The following is a 27,246-nucleotide window of genomic DNA, read 5'->3' on the forward strand; positions in this document are numbered from 1 at the left end:
TTTCTTGAAAGAACTGCATACAGTATAATAATGAATTTTGTTATGACTGTATAATTTATTATACATATTTTGAATTGTATACTGATCCAAGAACACACTAATTAAGTAATATGTTAATCTAATATATAATATTTAGATTTATTCTTAACTATTTTACTGCTTGGTAGGTTTAGTTTAAAAAGTTAAAGCGTCTCTCATTATATTCACCAAATGTTTTTTTAAGTGGAAAGAAATGAATGTAAACTCATCAAATTAGTCATTTGATTTGAAACTTAGTTTGTTGTTGCAGTTATTTTCCTTCATGGCAAGACTCAATGAAAGAAAGATACACAAATCAATCACAACATTGGAACCAGTCACCTGTTATAATTCACAGCAGCAACAGTGTATTGATAAGAGCAGACCACACTGTATTTTACTGCAAAAACCAGGTGTTTGTGACAAATAAGCCCTTGAATCCTAAATCTGTAACCACATCATTACAAGCTCTGTGTTTATTGCGGATGCTGTAGTTTGTGCAGATATAAACTTATTTTATGGCTGAAGAGCAAATTCACAACAGAAGCCCACAGCCCATTTTACTACAAAAACATATATCATATTTTATTTTATTGTATTATATTATATTATATTGGTCTCAATTTGTTGTTGGGATCTCGTATTGCTTGTGTGGCTGCATTGCTTGGGCGGTCCATCTCTTATAGTTTTATGGCAATTGTTTGTGACTGGTCTCTTATGTGTTTTGCATGGTGTTTTGTCATGCACTATGCAAATTTGTGACATGTCTCATATACAGTATGTTGTTTTTTCAAGCACTTTGTGAACCTTTGTTGTCTTTGTTGTTTGTTTGTATAGGCTACTGTATTAATAAAACTATTATTATATTATATTATATTATATTATGAAGCTCTCTCCAATTGTCCAGGCATTATTAGTGTGTATTTAATGAACTGACACGCTCTATGCTTTGATGAGCGCTGTCAGTGACCGAGCAGAGACGGAAATGAACGACGGCGGACTCGGGAGCAGCAGCTCCGGTAAACATGGCGGCCAAGGCGCTTCGGCAGCGAACCAGGCGAGGCAGCAGACAGGATGCAAACAACGTCAACGTGTCCGCTGAAGCCCGGCCACCGAAAGAGGAGAAAGGCAGCGACGACAGTAAAGTCACAGAGACTCGGCAAGAGTGAGTACGAGCCGCGGGGAGAGACGTTTCCCCCTCGCCGGGGCTTCCAGCTCCATCCCCCGGTCTGTGTGTGTGACAGTCCGGGGCAGGAGCAGCTAGCTACAGCAGCTAGCTGCGATGAGCAAGTTTTGATGCAAACAGCGCGATAATGATGAATGATAATGTCAATCTAACAACCTGCAGGCTGTGTGTTTACGTGGATTCACCATTAGACGGCTCGTCGGTTGTGTTTTTGCCGTAATAATATTAATAACAGTAACAACTACAGTAGTTGCATCGTTTGTGATTTAATAACGCAACGTACCGTGGCTAAGTTACCTGGTGAGCTTCATTCATTCATCCCCACACACCTGTGGTCCACTACCGGGGTCAGCTGCCCCGGTCAGCCGGCTGCTGAGCCCCGTTGCTCGGGTAACAGTGGCCGGTGTGGCCGGTGTGGCGCTGGAGAGAAGAGGTGACAGTTTGTTAGATGACGTGTCATAACCAAACAGTGACATGTAAACTTGAGGATCAACGCGGCTGCAGCTGAGCCGACTAATCTAACTAACTAACTAATCTGATGATGGGAGCCAACAACAACACAGAGCAGTGGGGGTTAAAACCACTTTACCCACAAGTAAACATGAAATTACTCCAAAACTGTACTAGTAGTACAACAGCACTATACGAATAAGCGCACAGCTGGCCACACCTGTACTCGCTAATATAACAATGAACTAGAAATGATGTGTTTATGGATTTAGGGTTCAAGGATTTAAGGGGATATCTGCCCCACGGAGTGCACAAACACTGTCTTGTAGAAGAAACATAGAGGAATAAATAAAACAGGTGCCTGGTTTTATTAATGTTTGACTTGTTTGTGTTTTTTGTTTGTTTTTTAATCAAGCCACGGAACTGTGAAAAAAGTAAGCAAAACTACTAAGGTTCAAATCAGAAAACTCAAAACTGGCCACAGATTTAAGTTGTGGTCGACTGGTGTAAATACTACATACTTACATTCATGCAATCAGAATGTAAAAATGTAAAATACACATTTGTTATAACTTGACAGTAAACCATACTACAACATAAAAATGTCTAATTAGATATGGCCTGAAATAATGAGCTGCTTTATTGATTAATTGATCAAGATAAAACATTTTTTTTTAAAAACAGCTGCAATTTTGATAATTGATTTAGCAAATAGCCTATAGTGAAACAGTGCCACTTTAATAAGATGACATTTCTTTTTACTGCAGATTAATTGATAATGAAAATATCTGTCAGTTGCAGTCCAATGATTAATTATCCTTTGATCACTTTTCAGGCAGGACACCCAAGGATAAAAAAAAATAAAAATAAATACAATGACAGGTTAAAAAAAAAGAAGAAAAATTATGAAACAACTAAATAAACTGATAATAATCAAGTTATGCCACCCTATTACTATTACTACTACTACTACTAATGATAATAATAATAATAATAATAATAATAATGATGATGATATTAATAATAATAACAATACAGTAATCGTAATAGTGTAGGTCAGAAAGAAACACAGGGCAAGGCTGATAAAAAAAAGGAACATCTGTATTGAAAAATATGTAACTGAAAAAACATTTATTTTGCATGGTAATTAAAACAGGGCAGGTTCATAAGCTAAACAGAGACAAACTGTCTAATCAACTATTAGCTAATCCATGCTGAATTGACAAAACCTCAACATGGTTTAATCGATCTTTCTCTGCAGAACAGTTTTTAAAAACTCCATGTAATTAGGTCTTGTCTGTTTTACTACCGGTATTTACTCTTTGTAATGAGCAGCATATTAACTTGTCAGCTTTGAAATAATTACCCTAATCTCAGCCTTCTTTAGTGCTCTCTCTAAAGCATGTGCACTAGAAATATCAGCCAGCTGAGCCTGTATATTGTAAAACAAAAGTTAAACAAGTAAAAAAGCCAGTGGAAACATTTGTTAGACTTGTCTTCAAAGTCAAGACAGTTCTCTAAAAGCAAACATCATGTACAACAGTATTTATGTACATTGAGGTATATTGCAAGATACATTTTTGATATTTCTAAATATTTCTAAAATTGATTATGATAATATTGCAGATGTCAAGTAGTCATGCAATGTTCGTTTGTATTTCTGTAACAGGTCAATAAGTCGTGGGGGGCAAGTCTGGGCTCCAGAAGGTTCCACTGCGTTCAAATGCCTGCTCTCGGCACGTTTCTGTGCAGCTCTGCTCAGCAACATCTCAGACTGTGATGAGACCTTCAACTACTGGGAGCCGGTGAGTACCACTCAATCAATAATCCAAACCTGTGACCTGCTGCATCTCTGACCCTTCCACTGTTAGTTAGTCTGGTTAGCATCTTTTTAATTGTTCAAGCAATCTGCTACTTCCTGTTCTTCAAATTTCCATGTCCGATTGTTTCGACAGATGCACTACCTGCTCTACGGCACAGGGATGCAGACGTGGGAATATTCCCCATTGTACGCCATCAGATCTTATGCTTACCTGTGGTTACACGCTCTCCCTGCTTGTTTGCATGCCCATGTTCTACAGACAAACAAGGTAACGATTACACACATGTCATATCAGAAAAATTCACTTTGTGTCTGTCAGTGAAAATCTGAGATTATGATTGTTATTATGATCATTATGACATTGGGGCGTTGTGTTATGATTGTGTTGCAGGTCCTGGTGTTCTACTTTGTACGATGTGTCTTAGCGTTCTCCTGCTGTGTCTGCGAACTCTACTTCTACAAGTGAGTTTCCCTTCCTCTCAAATACAAGTAGTGATTTTATTCAGTGTTTGATGATACGGAGGCTAACGATTTGCCTTGTTTGTGTGTGTGTGAGAACAGGGCAGTTTGTAAGAAGTTTGGCTTGCATGTGGGTCGTCTGATGTTGGCGTTTCTCGTCCTGAGCACGGGAATGTTCTGCTCGTCCGCAGGTTGGTCAGATCAAAGCAGAGAGTCGATTCTGCGTCCATCTCTTTATTGTCCCCCTTGTGTCTCCATCCCAGGCCTCTACATCAGAGACTGACCAGTCTCAGTCTGGCCCTGTCATTTAAATGACAATATGTGGAGCAAAGCCGCCTGTTGTGCAGTACATTTTAAAAAGTGCATTTTTTATTTTTTTTTAACATCTGACACATTTCTGGGATGCTGTAATTGAAGAATGAAAGTTGTAAGAAGAAGTCATTGTTCTGCAGACACCGTGTGCAGACAGTATGGTGTTTCTATTAGGGGTTTCCTGTTTTAAATGTGCACGTTTTATGATTCATCATCCCTCTCCTTTGTTCCTCCGCCTCAGCTTTCCTGCCTTCCTCTTTCTGTATGTATACGACGCTGGTTGCCATGACGGGGTGGTTTCAGGACTCAACACCACTAGCCATCGTTGGTGTGGCAGCCGGTGCCATCGTAGGATGGCCCTTCTCTGCTCTGATTGGGTAGGGACCTACACAAAAATACTAAGTTGTCAGCAGACGGACCTGTCACAATGTGTTTCTCTTTTTTACAGTTTTAGTCTGTTTTCTTTTTCTGCAGGGGTCCTATTGCTTTCGACCTGCTGGTGTTGAAGAAGCAGTGGAGAAGTTTTATCACCTGGGCAGTTGTTGCTCTGCTTCTGCTGCTGGTAAGATGTTTTTTTAATGATTGTAAAACTTAGGCTTTAAATTTGTATGTTACAGGGTAAATGTGTAGGTAGATCTTCTTTTTTTTCTTTACAGTGTCACAGTTGCAGTGTGTGCACTGACCTGATCTTATATAGTATAACATTACAACATTTTACACTTGTCATGGTAAATGCATGCATATAGATATAATTGTGATTCTTCGAGAGTTACATTTATTCTGATAAAGAGTAATGTATTCAAGCGGTCAGTCTGTCACTTTCTTCTTTGTTCATCCTGTGTCTGTCTCAGGTTCCTCTGGTGGCAGTGGACTCTTTCTTTTATGGCAAACTGGTTGTTGCTCCACTCAATATTCTGTTGTACAACGTCTTCACACCACATGGGCCTGATCTGTATGGTAAATATACAAGAGCACACAACATTATCATGAAGCATTTTCCAGAATCTTCTCTCTCCCTTTTCCATCATAAAACTATATATTTTTGGGATCCCTCTGTGTGATAATGCACCGCATTCATTACAGCGACTGCAGTACAAGAGGCTGCATAAGCAACTGAATTGTGCCATATTAGCATCAGGTTTTATTGCAAGCAAAAGTAATTACTTTATTCTCTTAAAAATTACTCTACCGTGCAGTCTAAAGGCAAGTGGACTACAAATGATGATTACATGTTTGTGGTATTATATGGATTGTATAGTCACTGTTAGGCTGATGGTATAATTCATTGACAGAACTGATCAAATTTAAAGCTGCACTCAGTTTATTGGACTCCAGAGGGCACTCCATAACTGACGCTAAAACCTAACTCTTTGAAACTGTGCCAATAAGTTTCTATTCCTCTCCATTAAGATGTCAGAAATGCTTGCCTGAGATATTAATTCACAGACAGTATCAGTATATATTTATATAGAGGACCTGCTGGCTTTTGTCTCCGGCATCGATATTCAATGTTTTATCTTACCTAACGAAGTTGTGACGCTGCCATCTGCAGATTTCCCCATCACATAAATCTTCCAACAGAACAGTTATAGTGATTTTATGATGATGGTCTGTATACGAGCTGTAATACATCACAAGTTTTTTTTTTGTTGTTGTAATTTTCAGGTACAGAGCCGTGGCATTTCTACTTTGTCAACGGGATCCTGAACTTCAATCTGGTGTTTATTCTGGCGTTGTTTTCTCTGCCACTCACCGCTCTCATGGAGACTTTGTTACACAGGTTCAATGGTGAGGACTCTGTTTGTTTCATAAACCTGCACTGAAAATTGCCCTTGTGCTGCCGCTCTCCTGTCTACATTTACCAACAAGTTCTTCTGGGTCACCGACTGAGTCTTGGTTATTGCGATCAAATTGTTATTTGCACACATGTGTTTCCTGTAGTGCAGAACCTGGGGCGTCCGTACTGGCTGACTCTGTCTCCCATGTATTTGTGGATGCTGGTTTTCTTCACCAGACCTCATAAAGAAGAACGTTTCCTCTTTCCCATTTACCCTCTCATCTGCCTCAGTGGGGCAGTAGCCCTCTCCTCTCTACAGGTGTGTCTTTTATTTATGCTTTTATGGTAAAACAGTAGACATTGATAGTTGGCTTTATTTGTTTTTGGTACTTTTTAGTCATGCGTGTGCATCTAAAATGAGTTTTTACAGATTCATTTCTTTATGTCTTGCAGAAATGCTACCACTTCCTGTTCCAGCGATACAGACTGGAGCACTACACGGTCTCCTCCAACTGGCTGGCTCTAAGCACAGTTGTGGTCTTTACAGTGTTGTCGCTGTCGCGTTCTGTCGCCCTCTTTAGAGGTATGTGGGCACACAGACTCCGCTCTCCAAAGCACCGGTGTCAGGCAACAAAACCCACTCTTTGAGACGGATGTAATTATGTATTTTTCTCTCTGCCTCCGTCTACAGGCTACCACGCCCCCCTGGATCTGTACCCAGAGTTTCACCGCATCGCCAAGGATCCAACTCTTCACTCGGTCCCCGAAGGCAGACCTGTCAACGTGTGTGTGGGCAAAGAGTGGTACCGCTTCCCCAGTAGCTTCCTACTACCACACAAGTCAGTATACAGGACATAGTATCTGTGTATAAACCTCAAACACCAGTGCTGCTCTTCTATTTATGAATCGACACCAGAATGATTTTCAGACATCTCCAAGCCAAGATTACATTTGTCATGCCAGATACAAATGAGTGACTCAGGCTGTGCCTCTTTCTGATAATTACTTTTTCTAATCTCCAGCTGGCAACTGCATTACATTCAGTCTGAGTTTAAAGGGCAGTTGCCTCAGCCGTACGCCGACGGTCCTCTGGCCACACAGATGATCCCAGCTAATATGAACGACCAGAACCTGGAGGAGCCAACCAGATATGTAGGTCACTCTGGCATGGGCATGTTTACAGAGACTGTAGATAGCAATAGCATTGCATAGTTATTTATCTATTTTCTTTGTGCAGGTTGATTTACGGCAGTGCCACTACTTAGTAGACCTGGACACAGAGGAAGAGGCGCCTCTCGAGCCACGTTACTCCTCCAATAAAGAAGAGTGGACCATTATCGCCTACAAGCCCTTCCTTCAAGCGTCAAGGTATTTTTTTCCCCAAATGCAAGATTTACATAGACATGGAGAAAAAATGTCTACTTACAGATCTTAACATTGAAAAAAGCTTAATCTATTGTGTAAGAATTAGCAAGAAACCTTTTTTTTAATAAAACCTTCTACTCCCCCAGATCACATCCTCTCTTCAGAGCGCTCTACATCCCGTTTATATCAGACCATCACACCACCTACAGGCGCTACATCATCTTGAAACCACGGCGGCAAAAGCAGCCTCGTAAACGCACCCACGGCTGACCGTTGAACCTCTGCCTGGCCCAAAATCTACAAAGTCCAGACAGCAGAAATCAATCACTTCCCGTCAGTACAGCTGGTGTTTGTTTGTTTGTGTGTGTGACTGTTGAACGTGTGTGTTTTGAAGTATTTGTCTCTGGAAACATTTGAAGATATCAGACCCTTTAAGGACTGCTTTTGGCTGTTTGTGTGAGTGTGTGTGTGTGTGTATGTGTGTTAACTGAATGTATTACTGTGGAGGCACACTACAAGATTTTTCAGTGCATTCAGCCCAGGAAAGGCCGTTCCATACATATGATGTTTCTTTATTCTTACTTGAAAATGTGGAGTTTTTCTGAACAAATAATCTTAAAAAATCTTGTAGTGTTTGCTCGTCTGCAGTCGAACAGTATCTATGGCGTGTTCTGTTGTGTGTGTGCATGGTGGAGACGAATGAAAGCGAGAGTGTGTTGATTAATTTAAGTTGGAATGTTAATAAAACATGATTGACTGTGAATACAATCCTCTTTTTTATTGGGAAGGTAAAATCACTGCATCTCACAGGCTTATTGATATAATTGTGATCTCTTTTTATTTGAAGATTTCCTTATGTAACAAACATACAAACTCCTCTCGCTTACAGGAGAGATGTCAAGGCATTATACATTCTGAATAAATAATAACAATAATGCTATATTTTCTCATTGTCTTTGATATCATCATGCCGTTGCTGTAGTCAGGCTGCAGGCACTCGAGCTGAATTCACTGCGTTGTTTTACTCAAACAGAGACACAACAACACACTGATAAACGAGGGAACAAGTCTATCTATTAAACTCACTTCAAGGTCTCTATCTTAAAAATTAAGGCCATATCACAACACAGTTACTGTACATAAAAATAATCTATATTCGTATATATTTTCATTGTATCAGTTGACTGTGTCTCAGTCTGGTCGAGGTAGCCTCTTTACTTCAGGTAAACTAGGGTGTGATTAAAACAGTATTTTCAGGCACGGCAGACGCATTGGTCCAAGACCTCCATCGTTATCCTACCAAGCAAGAGCAGCATGACAAGGCCATGCAAACAGGCTGCTACACACACACATACATACATATGTATTGTCCAAGTCACTTAGAATCACTCAGTCACATCTGAGGGAGTTAGTTCATGTTTTCACGTGAGATGAGCACTGACTGCGCTCAGTGGGAGTCTTCACTGCCCAAGGCCAAACTTCTCCAGGTTTCCCCTGTGTGCATTTGTTTGTTTCTATAAATGAAAAATAAACGCAACATCAACTGCAGCGACTGGGGCCTGCAGATAGAGAGGTCTGGAGAGATTGACATATCCTCCCCTCGATAATCCTCTTTCCTATTATACAAAACTTGGGCAATACTTTACCCACAATGCAACTCACTCACCTATACTTTGGTGGGAAATTTTGACATGCTCTGCTAGGAGCCTCAAGCAGAGATGAGGTGACTATACTACACAGGTTGGTAACTACACCAACTCAGATTTTTTTCTTGTAATTTCTAGACTTCGGCCACGTGTACGTCCCTCTGGAGCTACACAAGGTCTGACACTGTGTCCAAAATCTGTGTAAAATCTCTCTGAATTTCTATTTAAGATCTTATCCCCAATCAATCAAGACTCTGTTAAAGTGCTGGATCATCCAACCCCCCCCCCTAAAGAAAAAAAAAAGAGTAATAATAATAATAGAGTAGGTTGAGCAGGCGCCTCATGTCTATAGGCTACAGTCTTCACTGCAGGCGGCCCCGGTTCGAATCCCGCATCGGGCGGTCCTTTCCTGCATGTCATTCCCCCTCTCTCTGCCTCCCCACTTCCTGTCTCTCTCAACTGCACTGCATCTAATAAAGGCACAAAAAAACAAAAATTAAACTTTGAGGTTTCTGTTGTCAGCAATTTTCCACGGCCAAGCTGTTCATAAAGAGGTCTGTGGATTTCCAAATGTAACATGGACATTAAAAGAAAGATTTGTCGCTGTCATATTCCTAAAATCTGATTTTCAAATGCTGTAGCCTGATCATTGCACACCATTAGTGACATTGTAAGATAACTCCAGAGATGTTAAAACTTTTTTTTTTTTTTTTTTTGTAATTTAGATGAACTTCCAGTTTGATTTCAAATGATACAACAAACTAATTGTCACATGGTGAATTGTCGGCGCTCTGACAAAATATAATTTGACCTTTTTCTTCACCCGATTTTCATCCTACAAAGTTTCAGAAACATACTGTAGAAACAATTACGACCACGCACATGCAGTTTTTCCTGTTTTCTTTTCACGCAACCACGCAACAACATCAGAGCTGTTAGAGCTGAGGATCAGTAGTTTTCTCTGCGGATCCACTCTTGTTCGTTGAAGTATCTCCTTCCACCGTCAAGGTTCAGGCCGATTCTGTAGGAATCCAGATTGGACTGGTAGGATTTCCGGTTTCCGTGGGTCCCCAGGCTGGTTTGGAAGGTGTCGTCCTTGCCGTTGGTGATGTATGTCTGATAGAGGTCGGCCTTTACTGTGTGACTTCCAGGCCTCAGTTTGGGGTCATAGAGGTCACTGCCTCCTCTGATGCTGCTGTCGTAGAGTCCATGATCCCCGTACAGACTGCTGCCGTAATGCTCACTCTTCGTTGTGCGGCGACCTAGACTCCTGTCATAAAACTCCCTGTGCCCGCTGCGGCCCAGACTGCCGTCGTTCAAGTCCCGCTTTCCTGAGCGGCCCAGGCTGGTGTCATAGAAGTCGCGGGTGGCGCGGCGTCCGAGGCTGAGGTCGTTGAGCTCAAAGTTGAGGAAGCAGCTCTCGGTGCTGGCCAGCGTCACAAAGCCACTCTCCGTGTCCCGACCCCCCAGGTTGTCATAGTCCCCGGTCGGCGTGTCGGGCGAGGAGCACAAGAAGGAGGTGTTTTTGGTGTTTGGCCGAGCTGAAACCAGGTCGTCGTCCTTCTGGGAGCGGATGACGTTGTAGACGTCAGCTGGAGCCGGGCTGGGGCAGAGGCCCGGCTCCGTCTGGCAAACCTCCGATTTCTGCTGTTTTCTCCGTCTGTGTCACACACACAGAAACAGAATTAAGAAAACAACTCAAACACTGACACACAGAGTGAAAACTGGAACTGAGGAGCTGATAATACTGTTTCAGAAAACACCAGTGTCTGAGTGAACGGATCCGACTGACACGTTTCTAAAGTTTATACTTGGTGACACAAACATGTTACAGACACACAACATTGCACTGGATGATAAACTGCTGCGGTGTAAAAGACATCCCTGACAAATATAGCCTACTATTTACTCCGGTTTATGTTCACTAAAAACCACCGTGCTCCACTGTCCTACCAAAGTTTGTTGCTTTTTAAAAAGTTACATTTTGATGTGATTTTGAAGATTTTGCTTTCAGAAGGACAAATTATACTGCGCCTCAGACTGGATGGGGAAGTCAATAAGTACTGAAAGATGTAATAAAACTTTACTTTTGGTGATTTCACAAGAGCGGACTGATCGTTAAGACTTGACTTTTATCAATAAGGGACACACTGTTATTGTTTTTGTGCAGAACAAAAATAATCACTGGCAGCTGTAAATCAAACTGTGCTGAACTGGTTTGTTAACCATTATACAGTGAATATATTAATTAAAGTAGAACTATGGGATTAGGGGGTTAGGTCTAGGGTCAAGGGCCATGGAGCGTGTACAGCATATTCAATGATGATCTGAACTGAACTGTGTTGATATTTGAATTAAAGTTCAGAAATGTTCACTACATGTCATGTGTAAAATGACATTTTGAGATGTGAAGCTGAAGATTGTCACCGTTTGACAAGCAGTTTGAAGCAGCAGACTCCAGTCACTGTCAGCAGCAGCAGTATCAGGGGGATGGTGGGGATGATGATGTAAACCAAATTCAGAGCTACAAGAAGGACACAGACAGAATAAATTAGTGATGTACCATAATACCACTGGTTTTCTCCAAGTAAAACTGTGGCCTTGCTGAAACCAATACGATACCAATACTTAGCCACAAGCTTTTTGTGTTGACAAGGGGAAACAAAACCCTGGTTATTCCAAGTTTTTTTTCACTGTGCTGCTGCAATAGCCTCATCTGTTCTACACTGTGATTAGACACTCACAGTCTCATGACACATTTCACATAGGCTACAGTCAAAAAGTCGCGCATGACTATGTTTGTGCTCAGCCGTTAGCGTGGAACTGTGTGTGTATGTTGCATTCAGGTGCATTTATTCAGCAGGAGTTCTCAATACTGTGAACACGCCCAGTAAACAGAGAAGGACCTTTCTACCTCGATGAAGAAAAAAAACAAAAACACAATAGTATGGACTATCGATCTTTTGATGTGAGAACCAATCCTTAAAGAGACGGTTTTGGTACTGAATGTATCGATCCGCGCACCACTAGCAGAAATGCACTGTGTAGCTACATTGCAGAAAATGGTGACAGGTTTATCAGTCTTGAGTCAGTCAACCTGTATGTGTGTCATTGTTGTTGTCTCTTGGGGTCCAGGGAAGCACAGATGAGGGGAGGCCATCTGTAATAAAAGACATCATGACTGTGAGATTGTTTCAATATTGATCAAATCATACCAACTGAACTGTGCACTGCTTCATTGTTTGAGCACTCGTGCACATTTTACCTGTGTGGGTGGAGTTGGGCAGGGGCGAAGGGTCCAGCTCTGAGGAGAATATGAATCACAGTCAACAATGTTTGAGTCTTTTCAAAGCAAAGGAAAAGACAGAATCAGTGTAACAGTATACCTGCAGTGTATTTGCAGATTAAGTTGTTCTTGGTTTCACAGTTGTCATCGTTCCACTGAAACATGTAGAGCCCCCCGAGACCTGGAGGTGCAGACGGTTGGTGATACATCACCACACACACCTCATAGCCACACGATGGCTCATCCCAGTGCCAGTTCCTGAAGTGTGTGTTGAAGACCACACAGACAAAGCAGAAATAGAAAATCATAATATATTCCCATATATTCATAACAATAATAGTAATAAATAAAAAAAAACGAATAAAATGAAGTTAATGAATAGATAAAAATGCTGTCCAGTTCTGATTAGATAAATAGTTTCCAGAATATTATCTGTAGCACTGTGTGTTGACAGTTGCTGGCGTCACCTGTCTGGTCAGATTTTGTATTTTATTGATGGTAAAGTTCCCGATTTAAAACAGACGAGTTTCATTTAGACAACATTTTTGGATGAATTCTTTCTTCTAGACAACATCGGAGCAAATCTGACATTAATCCTGACATATATTGGACATGCCGGTCTATATTAGCTCATGGCAGAAATACCTGCATCTATATGTTTTCCAACGTGTGATAAGAACCTGCAGTACTGAAATGCTATAACATGTTAACAGTAGTTCAAACAGCTTATATGCATGCACTTTCTGCATTGGATTCTACTATTGTACTTTGTTTGTCCTAAATTGTCTCTTTATTCATTTACTTTATTGTTTGGGGGGTTTTTTCATGCCGCTGTTTTATCAAGTTTTTGTCTTGCGGTGGTTGTTTTTTTTTCACTGCTTTTGAGAGTAGGCTACCAAATTGAAACTTTGTTGTAGTATTTTGACAGTAAACTTCCTTATGTCAGATTTTTTAAGCACTCAAAATTAATATAGGTCTAAAAAATGCAGACAACATTTCCCATCTTATTTCAAAACTGGTGTTGTGAAGAAAAATATGTTTGTAACCAGTCTTTGTGTTTCTTTTCTATTATTAGTCCATTAAGAAGTGAAAATTAACCAGCGCAGGAAGCAATTCATTTTTTTGCTCTGAAATTCTTTAAAATTAAATGTGCAAAACCGTATATATATATATAAAACCGTATATATATATATATATACTTATATATATATATATATATATAAAATACATATAATATAATATATAATATATATATAATACATATATCTTTAGCCCTCTATATCCACCTAAATGTCGACTTGCTGCCGTCCAGCCAGTAGTACTGTGAGGAGCAGTCTGAGCTGCTCTCCTCGTCTCCATGGTTACGTCGGAGACCAATCCAGAAATCTCCATCAGTCGGGCGGAGCTCTGTGATGAGCTGCTCTATGATTTTTTGCTCAGATGCCGACTCCACGCTGAGCAGCTGCCCTCCATCCCGCCTGCAGGCGAGCTCTGCCTCCACAAAGTTCAGCTTTCGCCGCAACTCGGAGAAATAGGCCAGCTTGTAACATGGCCGCCCTTTTCCTGCCTTGCACACACGTTGACCTGCACACACACACACACAAACACACACAGGAGTTTGTGTATAATAATAATAATAATCTGTTGGATAGAAGAAATAGCCTCACATAACCTGCTCCTACAGACACACAGTGGTGGCACCTACCTCTGGCTTCAAATATATCCGCTTCGAGAACCAAACATCCAGCGCAGAAGGAGTCACAAAACCAAAGACAGATCCACAAGTGAATCAAGAGTTCATATTTTTGTGCTATGTAATGTTTTGTGTGTGTGTGCAGGTTTACCTGTGATGAGGCTCGTGGCTGTGCAAGGATCAAAAAATAAAAGCAGGAGGTGACAGAAGATTGTTAGCAGATCCATCTTTTACCAGGTGCAGTCACAAATTCACCACCACCTCTTGGTCTTTTTCATGCCGCTGTCTGTTTAAACTTTACCTCAAGATTCGCAGCTGTTGTTTCTGGTGTGAGAAAATGCTCCAAAAAACGGAAAAATAAAAAAAAAAAGGCTGAAAAACTGAGAGAAAGGTAAAAGAAGTGTTTAAGAGGCAAGTCCCCAGCTCTGAAAGAGAGAGTATGTGAGACAGAAGGAGGAGCAGGGAGAGGAGGAGAATAGGCTGTGCGTGTTTGGGAGGGGGCTGTAATCTGTTAAGAGCAGTCTTAATGATTGGGAGAAGAGGCTGCATCGATCGCAAGACATCTAATCATGCAAGTGCTTCTCATCGTAAACGCTGACAAGAGGCAGATTTCACTCCTTCCTATATTACTTAGCCTTTGGGTATTATCATTACAAAAGTGTAACATGAAAATGATCCCCTCTAACTCAATCAGGGATATTACCCAATATTTCTTGCTGTGTTTTTATCTTCCTGTGTTTCAGTACAAAGCAAGACAGATTGCCAACACAGCTGATTGATGTCTACTGTTTCTTTATTATCAAAGCTATCAAATATTTGGTTTCAGGTCTTTAATGTGTCTTAGATGATATTTAAGTTCACAAATGGATATGTGCACCGATCTAAAACTTGACCAAACTGCTTCATCAGTGCTGTGTGGGTGTGGTTCGATCAGATTTGTTTGACAGAGGCCTTGCAACATAAGCAAACAATCTCTCAACTGTCATGACATCACCTTGAACCAATCAAAGGCGTGCCCAGCTCCAATTGGTGAAACGAGGAAAGACGAAAACAGATAATTCTTGGATAATTCAATCGTCAGTTGTCAGCAGATTTTTTCTTTTTGTTCAAGTTTCAACTTGCATTTTATTATTTGTTAGTTAGGAATGGTGTTAGCTTGATAATTTGGGAAATGCTCCTATGATATACTTGCTGTCTTTTTAAGGGCTTTAATCAGTGTTATAGTGGATGTATCAGTGAGATTTACTAGACGATGGTTCTGTTACCTTTGAATAGAGCCAGTCACTTTTCACTCCTTGTGCTAAATTAACCAGCTTCATACCAGCCCATCGGTCGTTTTGTTTGGCTGCTTATTATACCCATAGTTACGTTTTTCTCCAGGCAGCATCTTGTGGCTGTGGTGATGATGAGGAGCAGAGAGAAAAGTGCGATGACGAAGTATAAAGAGCACAACAGTCGATATTTACAAGAGGTTGGAGTGGTTGTGTGGATCAACCAGATTCTTACGGATTTTGTGCCTACACGTTATCAAGTCATGACCATTATTGTGCAGTTTTTCAGGAAACGGGCACATGGGTTGTATGAAAGAGTGAGTGAAAAAAACAAAAAACTAAGGTTAAGGTTGGAGAACTTGTTGCATTTTTCTAATCCAGGTGGGGCAAAAATTTATCTTTTCTTTTAAGATTGGTGAATGAAAATAAACAGGAGGAAAAAAAGACTGGCCCCAGTTTGTTCTCGTGTGACAAGGGAGCTCTTCTCTGCCGTCTATAATTTCATATTCAAACGTCAGGATCAGCAGAAACCACGGTTGCATGTGAGCGTGACCTGCTTTTCTGAGCACAAATGCGGGGGAAAAGTGTATGTGTGCAGATCTTAATGGTAGTAATTTCTAAAATGGCCCATAAGGTTGATTTAGGGCTTTCAGAGAGACAGATCAGCCAGAGTTTAAACAGTGGGTTGCTTCATCAGGAATATGCTGTGTGTGCTGCCGTTGAACAGGGAGTGTGTGTGTGTGTGGGGGGGGGGGCCTTCATGAATATACTGTCCTCATGCATGCTGCTCTATCCATCCACTGCTAATCAGTTTAGGTGCAGCTTGATTTCAGTAAAGCCATTTCCGCTTTGTTTAAATTGAAGGTGGGGTACAAGATGTTGGTATTATCAGGTGATGCTCTAAATAATAAAAGAAAAGACAGGCATGCCGCTGAGCCTTCCTGGGGGATTCAATAAGGAATGAGCCTTGTTTTAAATTTCCTCCCAGAGAGTTTCATTCAATTAAGCCTCTCCAATCTGCCCTCCTCTCACAGTCTGTCTTCTTCTGCCTCTGCCTCCCTTCTTCATCCCACTGACCTCCTCCCTCTCTCCCATTTAGTTAAGGGCCAAAAGAAACCAAATGAATGTTCCCATGGGAAGCCAGTACATCACTGACCCAACCCACACACACACACACACAGTAAGAGGAACCTAACATTGATGCTGGAAATCCACCTCTGTGCTTCTGACGTTGGACACTTCACCAATATGCATTAGTAAAGAGAATTGCTGAATGTAAATTTTCACTTGAGCAAAGCCTGACAGCATAATGGTCAACAGATCATGGTTACACAATGAAATAACATGATTTGGAAGCCATAACCCGGCTTTGACCACAACAAATCATTTGTAATGCAATGGCCTTGTTTGCTTGACAGCTGTAAAAACAGGACAATGAATAACAAATTCACTTCATTTCCATCTGAAAGCCAGAAAGACACAGAAAAAAAACTTAATTATGCACCAAAAAAAGGACTTAACTTTCCATTAAATCCAGTTTGAATGATCTGAGCTGGCACACTGCCAGACTGAGTGTCCGCATTGCGTAGGCCTGCACAGACAGCTGGAAGTGAGCCTGAGTCAGTGACCTACGGGGGAGCTGGATGGCTCTATCAGCAGAGCTAAGCAGCCATAAAAGAGTTTTGATGAAACCTTGTAAGTGCTGTAGTAATTCTTTTAGTCATTCCTCTTTTTTGGTTGGGAAACAGCCTGAGAGAGGGAAACTGTTTAATAACCTGTGATTATGAATGCATGTGTGTCATGTAAATTATGATGGTATTTGTTCTTCAGATTATTTTCTAAATCTCCAACTGTGTTCAACTCCTGCAAAATGCTCTGCATATTTTTTTTCTGTTAAATTAACAAACACTGAGAATATAAATCATCTGCTTCCTACAGCCAATTATTATTGTTAAAACATCTGCTTGGAGCAGCTTCAGCAGGGGTTGTGGCACTCCACTAAACTATGAGGACTAACCACTCAGGTACAGTACAGTACACTACACTACAGCCCTTCTGTTTTATTATGATTTTCTCACTGACTCTTCTCCACAGTATCTTTTGTGTTAATATACTAAAACATGTATTGCATAGGCGATGGATAGTTATTATGCTACATCTGCAGAATTATAATCTGGTTTTCTATTGCTTTATGTCACAATACCTTTCTATAATAAATTATATAATTATAAGATACATATATTTTATTATTCTATTCTATTTTTATTGTATTGTTACACTATATTGTATTGTACATTATTACCATACTTTACTATACAATCACCATACTATACCATATTGTATTACATCATATTTTATAAATGTATAAATTATTGTTTCCCTCGTTACAACGCTGTTACCATTACAGACAATGAGATGTGCCGTTATCAGCGTTACTTGACTCACGAAGTGCTAAATAAATGAAAACCGTCAACCAACTGCATGTAGGCTACTGGTGACTTTTTGAGAATGGATGAGGGTGATCTTTTTTATTATTATATTGATGATTTTATGTAAGTGTTGATGGACTTACATACACACATACAAGAAAAAGTTTGAACACAATGTTTCTTTTGTACCTGTTTAACTCAGTCTGAAAAAAATAGTTGACTGAATTTTGGACGAATTCAGTCAACTGCAATAAGCACACACTAATACACACAATAAAAAACTGAATTGTCAAAACAAATCACAGGATGTAACATTCACTTTCACAAAAATGGAATTGAAATGTACTCATCACTGTCTTTTCCAAGTATTGATTTGAGGAAAGGGATAACCTTGAAAATATCAAGAAAGAAATCTACCTGTGATTTTTTTGTGTTATCTCTACCATTATTTTTGCACTTTTCTGTGTTTCCCCAGCTGACCACAGCAACCTGTGAAAGAAATCAAAAAGTCAACTCACAAAGTATTACTATATTACCTCATTAAGAAAAAGGTTTTATCGACCTTTTGAGAAATATTTTTGGTTCTCATCTGTGATGTAATGTTGAAAGCATGGGGGGAAAAGTGATTGTTCACCTGCACTGTGCGACCATTATGGTCCTTGTAAACAGCACCTCCAGAGTCGCCTGTCCCAAAAAATACAGACACACATGGTCACACCCTTGTTCTTCATATTTTTAGTGTACCAAATGCATCTAAACTTAGATGTTATGGATGAAAGGAATGCCATTTCCCATTGTCACAATAAGAAAAAATACAAATGTTGGTGAAATATCCTGAGCTCTACTGAAAAAGCTCCTCTGCACAGCCTATAGGCAAGTACCTTTTGTACGTGAAATACAGAATACATACCTTTACATGAGATGCCATTTCTATGACCATCCTTAGGAGCACTGCACATGAAGTTCTCAGTCACAGCAATATCTCTCCAGTTAGGTGCTGTCATCTGACTTGGCTTTTTTGCACCAGTGATGCATGCAGATCTCTGCATGGGAGAGTTGGAAGACAAAATAGTTTAGAGCGACTTTTTAGTTTTTGAGTGAAAAATATAGATAGTAGGCAGCACAACGGCAGCACACACACACACACACACACACACACACACAAATGGCACGGCTCAGAAATCTAAAACTCACACTATTGCCAAGATGGACCCAGGTATCTTTATCTATTATTTCGCTCGATGTCTTGCGCAGGAAACTGACTGATTCTGTACGATCCCTCAGAAGAAGTTGCTCTGTATTTAGAGAACAGAAAAATACATTACAAAACACAACATTAATACATTAATTGTCAAATGGTCATCAATTATACCATCTGTATGAAGCATCTGTAAAAATTATAAAGATTTATTACATGATATAATCTAGTAGTAAGGTTTATTTGATATGAATGTCTTTTTGTTGTATTTATGTATTGAAGGAAAACTTCAATATTTATTTTTCCATATATCTTTCCATCTACAAACAATATCATTTTTTCTAAACATCTAATTATCACCCCTCCTTGAACTGCCACCTTATCGTGGTGGAGGGGCTTGAGCATCCGAATGATCCTAGGAACTATGATGTCCAGGGTTTATTGACCCTGGTAGGGTCTCCCAAGGCAAACAGGTCCTAGGTGACGGGTCAGAGCAGTTCCAAAGCTCTAGATGACGGGAAATATGACAAGGATGTTCATGTTGCCCAGATTGGCATCACCGGGGCCCCACCCTGGAGCCAGGCCTGGTGTTGGGGCTCACAAGCGTGCACCTGGTGGTCAGGTCTTTGCCCATGGGACCTTGTTGGGCACAGCCATAAGGAGCCAAGTACCTTCCTGTAGGTCCACCACTGAGAGAGGGTTCATGAGGCGTGATTGGGAGGAACGGCCTCTCTGATCTGAACCGGAGTGGTGTTTTGTTGCTGGACTTCTGTGCTAGTCACAGTTCAAGCATAAGGGTGTCCATCAGTGCACATGGCACCAGGACACCCTAGGCCGGCGGTCAATGATCGACTTGTCATCTGACCTTCGGTCACATGTCTTGGACAATGGCTGAGCTGTAAACTAATCACCACCTGGTGACTCTATCAGTCATAATCATCATGTTACTAATTTGTGACTGTCATAGTGAAAAAAAACTTTTACATTTTGAAAACAACTCCGCATTATATAACTTTTCACTGGCAACAAAAACTTAGTTTTGAAAAGTAAATAAAACGTGCAATAGAGTTGAGCCAAAAATGAGCCAAAACAATGAAGAAAACACAAAATGTCATCATTCTCTACATTTTCTTTTAGCATAAATGCTAACCAAGCTATGTTGCAGCATTTTGGTGGAGTTACCATGTTGTTCACAGGTAGCATGAGGAGGCAGTCTTAAAGCAACGTTGGTCTCCACGGTGCAAGGTAAGCAAATAGGTCTGAGTGAGAAAAACAATGACATGAAGTGGACGATTTCCCTAGTAAACAATTTGTAACACTGTCTTCATAGTATGAACTGCTTTATCAATGAATCCAATCAAAAATGCGACACCAGTTCCTACCTGGACTCATAAGAGATATGAACAGCTTCTGTGAGTTGCACAAGAGCCACATCATAGTCATAGAACTCCGGCACGCCCTGATTACTTTTAGAAAAAACATCATAGTCTGGGTGTAGAAAATACTGTTGAATGTCTTTCACTGAAAAAGACAAAATGAGAAAGTGTAAAATGGTCACGTACTGTAGGACACAAATATCCATTACAAAAGAGAAAAGCTAAACTGTATACTGTAACATTTAATTTTTACGGCTCCATGTTCAGATACAGCTGAAGAAAGCATACCTCTGCCGGTTCCATCATCAATCTCAACAGTGATCTGTTCATGATAGGTACCATTCGGGAAGCAGTGGGCAGCAGTCAAGACAAACTTCGGACTCACCAGAGAGCCAAGGCAGTATGTTGTTGATCCATCTCTCTTAAGTTTTTAATGATGAATAAATAAACAAATACAGCTTTTTAGTTAGATAAGACTCAGAAGAAGAAAGCAATTTGCTGCTCTCATCATATTAGGGCTGTAATCTTCTTCGTCAGTGATGGATTGTTTATTTGATAAGGGTCAATGAAATAAGACAAGGCGCTCACCTTAATTGTAATGTATGCCCACCATGGATACACATCCCTCTTTGGGCCATAGCTGTCCTCATCCAACTCTTTGTGAAGACCACAGAGACCCTTAACATCATCATCATCTGCATGACAAAAAAGATAAAAACGTATAACATGTATTCACTCTATTACTAGATAGATAGATAGATAGATAGATAGATAGATAGATAGATAGATACAGTAGATAGATAGTAGAGCTGGGCCGATATGCTTTTGTGCCGATTCGATTCTCTAACGATTTTTGGATCCCGATTCGATTTAAATTGCGATTCTGATTAAACAAGTATTGCGATTCGATTTTACCAAGTATTGCGATTTTATATTTCAATTATTGTGATTTTCTTTCCTTAAACAAAAGCAGGTTGAACCAAACACTTGACAATACATCATAAGTCATATTTACAAAAAACAATACACACATCACATCAGTTTGTCTGTTGTGTGCGTTTGTTCACATAGATATCTGTGAACAAACGAACACAACAGGCCGGTATGACTTTGTCGAGTGTAATGGCATAGAATACATGATCGTACAATAAAGACTGGTCGTCCAAAAAAAAAATATATTTAAAAATCAAAAAAAAAATCGATTCTCATATGAGAATCGATATTTAAAAATCGCCAGAAAAAAATCGCGATTAATATAAAATTTGATTTTTTGGCCCAGCCCAGATAGATAGATAGATAGATAGATAGATAGATAGATAGATAGATAGATAGATAGATAGATAGATAGATAGATAGATAGATAGATAGATAGATAGATAGATAGATAGATAGATAGATAGATAGATAGATAGATAGATAGATAGATAGATAGATAGATGTCTTACCAATCATTTCTTGAAAGACTTCACGTAAATTCTCAATTTTATCCATTCTGAAGTAATGCCTACCACCGGTCCCTGTTGTGAGTAGCTGCAGGTCTTCATCAGAGATTTCACCTCCAATGCCAAAAATGTAAATATCTGTAATAAAATCAGGTTAATTATGGTCTGCATTAAAACACGTTTTGTTGCTCAAACTGCGCATCTTTACTGAAAACAACTGAATATTGTTTACTGACAATATAGCATGTGTCTGTGAAGAGGAATCCAAACAATGGCAGTAGATAATGAGAATCAGTATGGCATCAGAAATCTGCTCATCGTATAAAACTAAAAACCCACCAAGAAATTCAGCCCTTGGATGATTATCTCCAACTGCATGGTCCATGTATACCATGTTCTTAATTTTTTGTACATCTGCTGCAGGTGAACCTCCCATGTTATAAGCACCTGCAATGAAAGAATCCACCATGTTAAAATGACAAGAAAGAAAGAAAGAAAGATTTTTCTTGGGAAGATTGAAAATGTATTTGGCAAGAATTGGCTGGTATACAGTATGTTCACAGTACCCCTTCCCCACCCTGCCCCATGAGGAATATTGAAATGTACTTGAAGGTGAGTAAATCGGGTGATTTTTCATGTAGGGGAAGTAGGATTATCTAGGAAGAAGAAGAAGAATAGGCCGGCAGTTTACGCTGACTGGCCCCTAATTACCGTCAGTAAAAAGAATGATGACGTGACGATGTGTCTTAAATTTTTCTGCTCCGACTCGTTCCTTTATGAAAGACATTTTTCCCCAGAAGTGGTCAAAGACTCGTGTCAGATCAGTCCCAGCAGTGTTTTGCTCTTTGAGTCCAAACACAGAAAACAAATTCTTAGCGTCAAGCCATGAATTAAAACAGCATTGTCAACAACATCTCTCTGTTTGACTTTACCATCCACGTCAAACTCCTTCAGCTTTGTCTTGACTGTTATGGGATCGACTCCATCATCTAGATACTCATTAATGTTGATTATTTCATGTATTTCCGATGAGAAAAATATGATTTCATAGTTTGGAGATGTAGAAAATACAGCAATCTGTGGAGACGAAAAGCAAATCTTTAACCAGGAACAACTTTGCAAAACACACATACACTTGTGGAGCTGCTGTGATGCATTTCATTAATGCAACACCTCCCTAACTGCTTACAGTTGTTATTTTGTTGAGCACTTGATTCATTTATCAGCAAGAGGAGTAACCTACAGTGTGCACCGACAACGAGCCGAGAGGCCTCAAGTCTATGATGTAAAATTCATGATGAAATTTAATTCTAATGGGCTTTTGCCCTGACAACCAAATGGGACGGGATTGTGTTTGTTCATGTTGTGTATGTAATGGTGCCAAATGTGTTTCTAAGAGTGTGTCAAACAACATGAAGTTCTCCATAAGTCAGACATCACATCCATTCGGATATAAAATGGTGAAAAATGTAAAACGCTGTTGTAAGTAGGTTTCTAAATATCTACATGACATTTCTGACTCATAAGTAACCTCCCATGACTGACTTTTATTTTATTGTAAGATCAAGTGATTGATTAAATGTCCAAATTTTGGTCACACCAACTGCTTTATGTCTAATATGTTTTGCAGCTCAGCAAATGTATTGCCAACATTCAACATCCAAATAAGCCACCAGTCACCTAGCCAACTAGTCACCTGACATTGTAACTGGCGGTAAATCACAAATTCTGCATATTGTAATTAGAGAGTTATGTAGCTATGTCTTATAAGAAAAAAACACTGTCAAATATATCTGAGACTCTCTCACATGTGTTTTTATTAATCAAGAGGAGAACTGTATTCTTCTTACCTTTGAAACTAATTTCTCGATCACATTTTTTGCATCGGTGATATTTTGCTTGGTTATGCTCTCAGACATGTCCACACCGATATAGATGTTAAGCGTGCCATTTGCTGTGATCTTCACTATTCTCCCCTCCTGTGTGACCTCTGTACAATCAAAAACAAATCACAGTTATTTTGCGATACACATTATATCCCATGTTTATTTTCTATTGCCTCTAAAAAAAAAAATCATGACGGAAGATATAATATAATACAAGAAGATATAATACACAACACAATATTTTCTGCATTGTTTTTCATGTAGGTAGATTCTTTGACATATTCATAAATATTGGTTAGTTTTTACAAAGTTAACTAAGAAATAGGATAAATTATCAAATAAATTATCAAATTACTATTGTTTTCTTCTTAGTTCAACAGAATGTGATGCATCTTACGACTTCTTGCAATAACAAACATCATCATATTGGATTGCTATTAAATTATGATTTTATTTAGGATCCATCATATTAGTCTTATTAGTCATAGTTACTTACCGGTGGGTGCTAAAGTGTCTAGGTTTGATTTGATTGAACCACCAAATGACTGTGCAACCTCCCGTGCAGAGTCATAGGTGTGTTTGTCTGCAAGAAGCAAAACAAAAAACAGAGGCAGAAAGAGAAGTTTAAATGATTGCAAAAAGGTAAAGGCAGAGAGGTAAACAGGAGACAGGGTACAAAGGTAACAGCCAACAAAAGTTCTTCCATGGGACAGGGGTTCAGGCTCAGCAGTTTCAGGCAGTGTTTACGTAAAGGAGGCAGCTGATCATCATGTATCTGCTGGTCTCACCAAACTCGACAAGCGGCAAAACTAAGAGTACGAAACTCGTCAGAATGATAATACTTTAAGTAATAAATAATAATAAAGTATAAACACAGATTGGTAAGGTATAAAAATAACTTTTTACAATGTTCTGAATAAATTGTGCAGCCTGTTGACCTTTTGCAGACTTCTACAGTAGCTCCTTGCAGAACTAACAGTAACATAACCAAACTTCATAGGTATGAGTCTTACAGTAACATTCTGGTTCTGCGCCGGTCCACTGTCCGCTCTCCAGACACGTTCTTTCTTTTGACCCCACTAGAAACATCCCCAACCCATCACAGGTGTATCGTATTTTGTCACCAATTCCAAATCCACTGACCAATCTTGAGGCACCAGGTGGGACACCCGGATCAGTACAGTGCTCTCCAGCTGTGGTAAAAAAAAAAAAAAAAAAAAAAGACACATGGGTAATTAATATAGCAATAACAAATGAAGATGTATCCCCAACCTAAAAGACAAATAGGAGAGTGAGAGGAACAGATCACAGTTACAGACTTACTGTCACGGGTACAGATGGGAGTGTAGCCGCTCCATTTTGCATTTGGTAAACAAACACGTCTGTATGAGCCCTGCAGTTTGTAGCCAGAGTAACACTCATACGTGGTTTCATTCCCCACATAGTACTTGGTCTGAGGAGGGTCGACGTCTCCATATTTCAGCACGGTTGGGTCTGGGCATTCAATCACTGCAACACAAAACAAAAGCACCTGAGTTGTCAAGTATAGAGCAGGCAGCCTGGAGAAGAGTGAGAAACATCATCATCATCATCATCATCATCATCATCATCATCATAACTCACATTTGCATTTCTGTGGTGAATATTTTTTGGGTGGTGGTCTCCATTTGCCATTATGCTGGCATGTGCGGATCAGATAAGGGTATGGAAAAAAGCCCTTGTCACATTTGTAGATCAACATGCTGCCGGTCTCTAGCTGCCTGGTCAGTGTGTAGGCACCGCTTTCAATTTCCATACCTTCCTCTGTGCAATCACACCGAACTTCACCTCCTGGAAAGAAAATAGTTTTTTGGCATCCAGGCTAAGATTTAGTATGATAATCATAAATTATAGATTTAATATTACTACATAATGACTAAACTCATCTTTATATGTAAAAATCAGATTTCAGAAAGAAAACACTCTGATTGAATAACAATCAAATAATATTTTTCGCTGAAATTTTAATGTCAAAACCAAAAATGCTGCAGCAAATTAATATTTCTAATCTGCATTATTTTTACTTCAATTCTTGAGCTACTGACAAAACACACACATTTGTCTTGAATGTGTGTAAAATATTTAGTTCATTATGGCCATTCTGTTACATCCTACAAAAAAAGCTTCACTTACTGGCTACTGTGTGAATATGATTACATGACCGTTTAGCACAAATGGAAATCCACAATACTATCATATGTATTTTAGAAGTAAAAGAAAAAGAAAGAAACTTGCCCATGCAGAGGAGACATGAAAGAGCAGCAAACCAGCGCCAGTCGACAGAAAATCCCATGGTGAACCGTACAATCATACAATGAGGAACAAACAGAGAGACCTAGCAGCCTTACATTTATTTCAAATTGGAAAGTGAGGGGCTGAACAAACAAATGTGGTCCTGGTACTTATTAACCTCACGACAAATAAAAGGGGATCAATAGTGTGGGACAGAAATAAAGATTTCCTATTTCACCACTGCACAAGACCTCAATCAAGATTAAAATAATTAACCTAATTTGTCCAATGTAGAAATAAACTCAGCACTTTTAATTTGGACTTTTACAATAAGTGTGGGAACATTAAGACAACTGTCAAAATGGAAAGAAATTTGCTTACTTAGCCGTTTAGCCTGAAAGGCCCACTGCATTTAAATACATTTAAAACAGTTGAGTTGAACTGGTGTAGTCCAAATATTAATCAGGTTTTCTTTATTTTATTTATTTATTTTCCTTAACCTAAACTATAGTCTGTTTTCATCCAGGAATCTGCACCCTTTGTACACACACACAGTCACATACTGCACAAAAAACAACAAAACAAACAAAAAGTAATTGTGAAATTAGAGCAAAGTACGAACTTGCTTCATCATTTCCCAAAATAGGGAGGAGCTGTGGATGTTGATTCAGCTATTGACTGTGCCACATTTGATCAACTCCCTACTTTGTCCAGTTATCGCTCAAAGTTATTTGTTTTTGTTTCTTTTTAGTGTAAATTTCATAAATCTTTATGATTGGTTTGCATCTGTATGTCTTTTCAGATCTCACACCTCCACCCTGTACTTTTTATTTATCTGCACAGTTTCTTGAAATACAAAACGTCCGTCAGTGTTTTCAAATGAATGCAAATGCAGGAAATAATTTCCCAGAGCGTCTTCAGCTTCTCAAAACGCTTACATCACAGCTGATTTAGAAAATTGGGATTTTCCACAATATTGATGCAAAGACCTCATCCCACTACACAGTGGTGCTTAAGTAAACCTTGTGAATTACATGTGTTAACTGGGGGCTTCCCAGGTGATAGACAGGGACTGGATATCTTGGCTATACAGATTTGTCTGTGGCAGTTCATATTGTGAACATCATGTCTTTTTTTTTTAATCAAAATTGATTGAATGAAATTACATTCCAAAAGGAAAATAGTTTTCATTTTGAACATGTATCTGCTTTCTTCCCAAGTGAGGCTGATTACTATGAAATAGACCGCATGAACACTTTCATGCCTACAGTACAAGCAATTTGACCCCATGGCCTCTTCTCTAGTGCCTCCAGTTGGAAGAGCCTCGATCGTCACATAGTAAGACATGGTGCAAAACTG

General features: G+C 39.5%; 3 protein-coding genes across 3 annotated transcripts; 1 reads left to right on the plus strand and 2 right to left on the minus strand.

The window, feature by feature from the left end:
* Positions 1–1,030: 1,030 nt before the first annotated feature.
* alg9 (ALG9 alpha-1,2-mannosyltransferase) lies at positions 1,031–8,329 on the plus strand. Its single transcript, XM_085798088.1, has 15 exons — positions 1,031–1,183; positions 3,324–3,459; positions 3,610–3,744; positions 3,868–3,938; positions 4,038–4,126; positions 4,489–4,624; positions 4,722–4,809; positions 5,099–5,204; positions 5,913–6,035; positions 6,189–6,343; positions 6,478–6,607; positions 6,716–6,863; positions 7,047–7,176; positions 7,262–7,392; positions 7,536–8,329. Exons 1-15 carry the CDS (start codon positions 1,044–1,046, stop codon positions 7,657–7,659), a joined length of 1,842 nt encoding a protein of 613 aa, XP_085654214.1. The 5' UTR covers positions 1,031–1,043; the 3' UTR covers positions 7,660–8,329.
* A 1,479-nt stretch (positions 8,330–9,808) lies between these two features.
* Positions 9,809–15,517, minus strand: layna (layilin a). The gene is made up of 8 exons (XM_085798089.1): positions 14,166–15,517; positions 14,027–14,047; positions 13,608–13,905; positions 12,422–12,579; positions 12,301–12,339; positions 12,133–12,195; positions 11,463–11,559; positions 9,809–10,695 (listed from the first exon to the last, which is right to left on the minus strand). The coding sequence occupies exons 1-8, from the start codon at positions 14,239–14,241 to the stop codon at positions 9,984–9,986; spliced, it is 1,464 nt and encodes a 487-aa protein (XP_085654215.1). The 5' UTR covers positions 14,242–15,517; the 3' UTR covers positions 9,809–9,983.
* A 2,263-nt stretch (positions 15,518–17,780) lies between these two features.
* LOC146974570 (complement factor B-like) lies at positions 17,781–26,016 on the minus strand. Its single transcript, XM_085798090.1, has 18 exons — positions 25,891–26,016; positions 25,240–25,446; positions 24,940–25,125; positions 24,630–24,809; positions 24,113–24,199; positions 23,581–23,720; positions 22,663–22,807; positions 22,442–22,573; positions 22,070–22,177; positions 21,734–21,868; positions 20,877–20,983; positions 20,577–20,709; positions 20,295–20,433; positions 20,095–20,171; positions 18,909–19,009; positions 18,625–18,757; positions 18,349–18,398; positions 17,781–18,203 (listed from the first exon to the last, which is right to left on the minus strand). Exons 1-18 carry the CDS (start codon positions 25,964–25,966, stop codon positions 18,036–18,038), a joined length of 2,304 nt encoding a protein of 767 aa, XP_085654216.1. The 5' UTR covers positions 25,967–26,016; the 3' UTR covers positions 17,781–18,035.
* Between the last annotated feature and the right edge of the window lie 1,230 nt (positions 26,017–27,246).

Source organism: Trachurus japonicus, chromosome 14, assembly GCF_045865225.1.
Source record: "Trachurus japonicus isolate A0001 chromosome 14, Traja_1.0".
Taxonomy (NCBI): Eukaryota; Metazoa; Chordata; class Actinopteri; order Carangiformes; family Carangidae; genus Trachurus; species Trachurus japonicus.

Excerpts from the sequence above, each read along its gene's own strand:
- alg9 (XM_085798088.1), top strand. The coding sequence starts at position 1,044 with ATGGCGGCCAAGGCGCTTCGGCAGCGAACCAGGCGAGGCAGCAGACAG. Across the intron at positions 3,939-4,037 it reads TGCGAACTCTACTTCTACAA|GGCAGTTTGTAAGAAGTTTG; the intron begins GTGAGTTTCCCT and ends GTGTGAGAACAG. Across the intron at positions 6,864-7,046 it reads AGCTTCCTACTACCACACAA|CTGGCAACTGCATTACATTC; the intron begins GTCAGTATACAG and ends TCTAATCTCCAG.
- LOC146974570 (XM_085798090.1), bottom strand. The coding sequence starts at position 25,966 with ATGATTGTACGGTTCACCATGGGATTTTCTGTCGACTGGCGCTGGTTT. Across the intron at positions 25,126-25,239 it reads TTCACCACAGAAATGCAAAT|TGATTGAATGCCCAGACCCA; the intron begins GTGAGTTATGAT and ends TTTGTGTTGCAG. Across the intron at positions 22,178-22,441 it reads CATCATTCTTTTTACTGACG|GTGCTTATAACATGGGAGGT; the intron begins GTAATTAGGGGC and ends CTTTCATTGCAG.
- layna (XM_085798089.1), bottom strand. The coding sequence starts at position 14,241 with ATGGATCTGCTAACAATCTTCTGTCACCTCCTGCTTTTATTTTTTGAT. Across the intron at positions 13,906-14,026 it reads GGATATATTTGAAGCCAGAG|GTCAACGTGTGTGCAAGGCA; the intron begins GTAGGTGCCACC and ends GTGTGTGTGCAG. Across the intron at positions 12,580-13,607 it reads GGCAGCAAGTCGACATTTAG|GAACTGGCACTGGGATGAGC; the intron begins GTGGATATAGAG and ends CACACACTTCAG.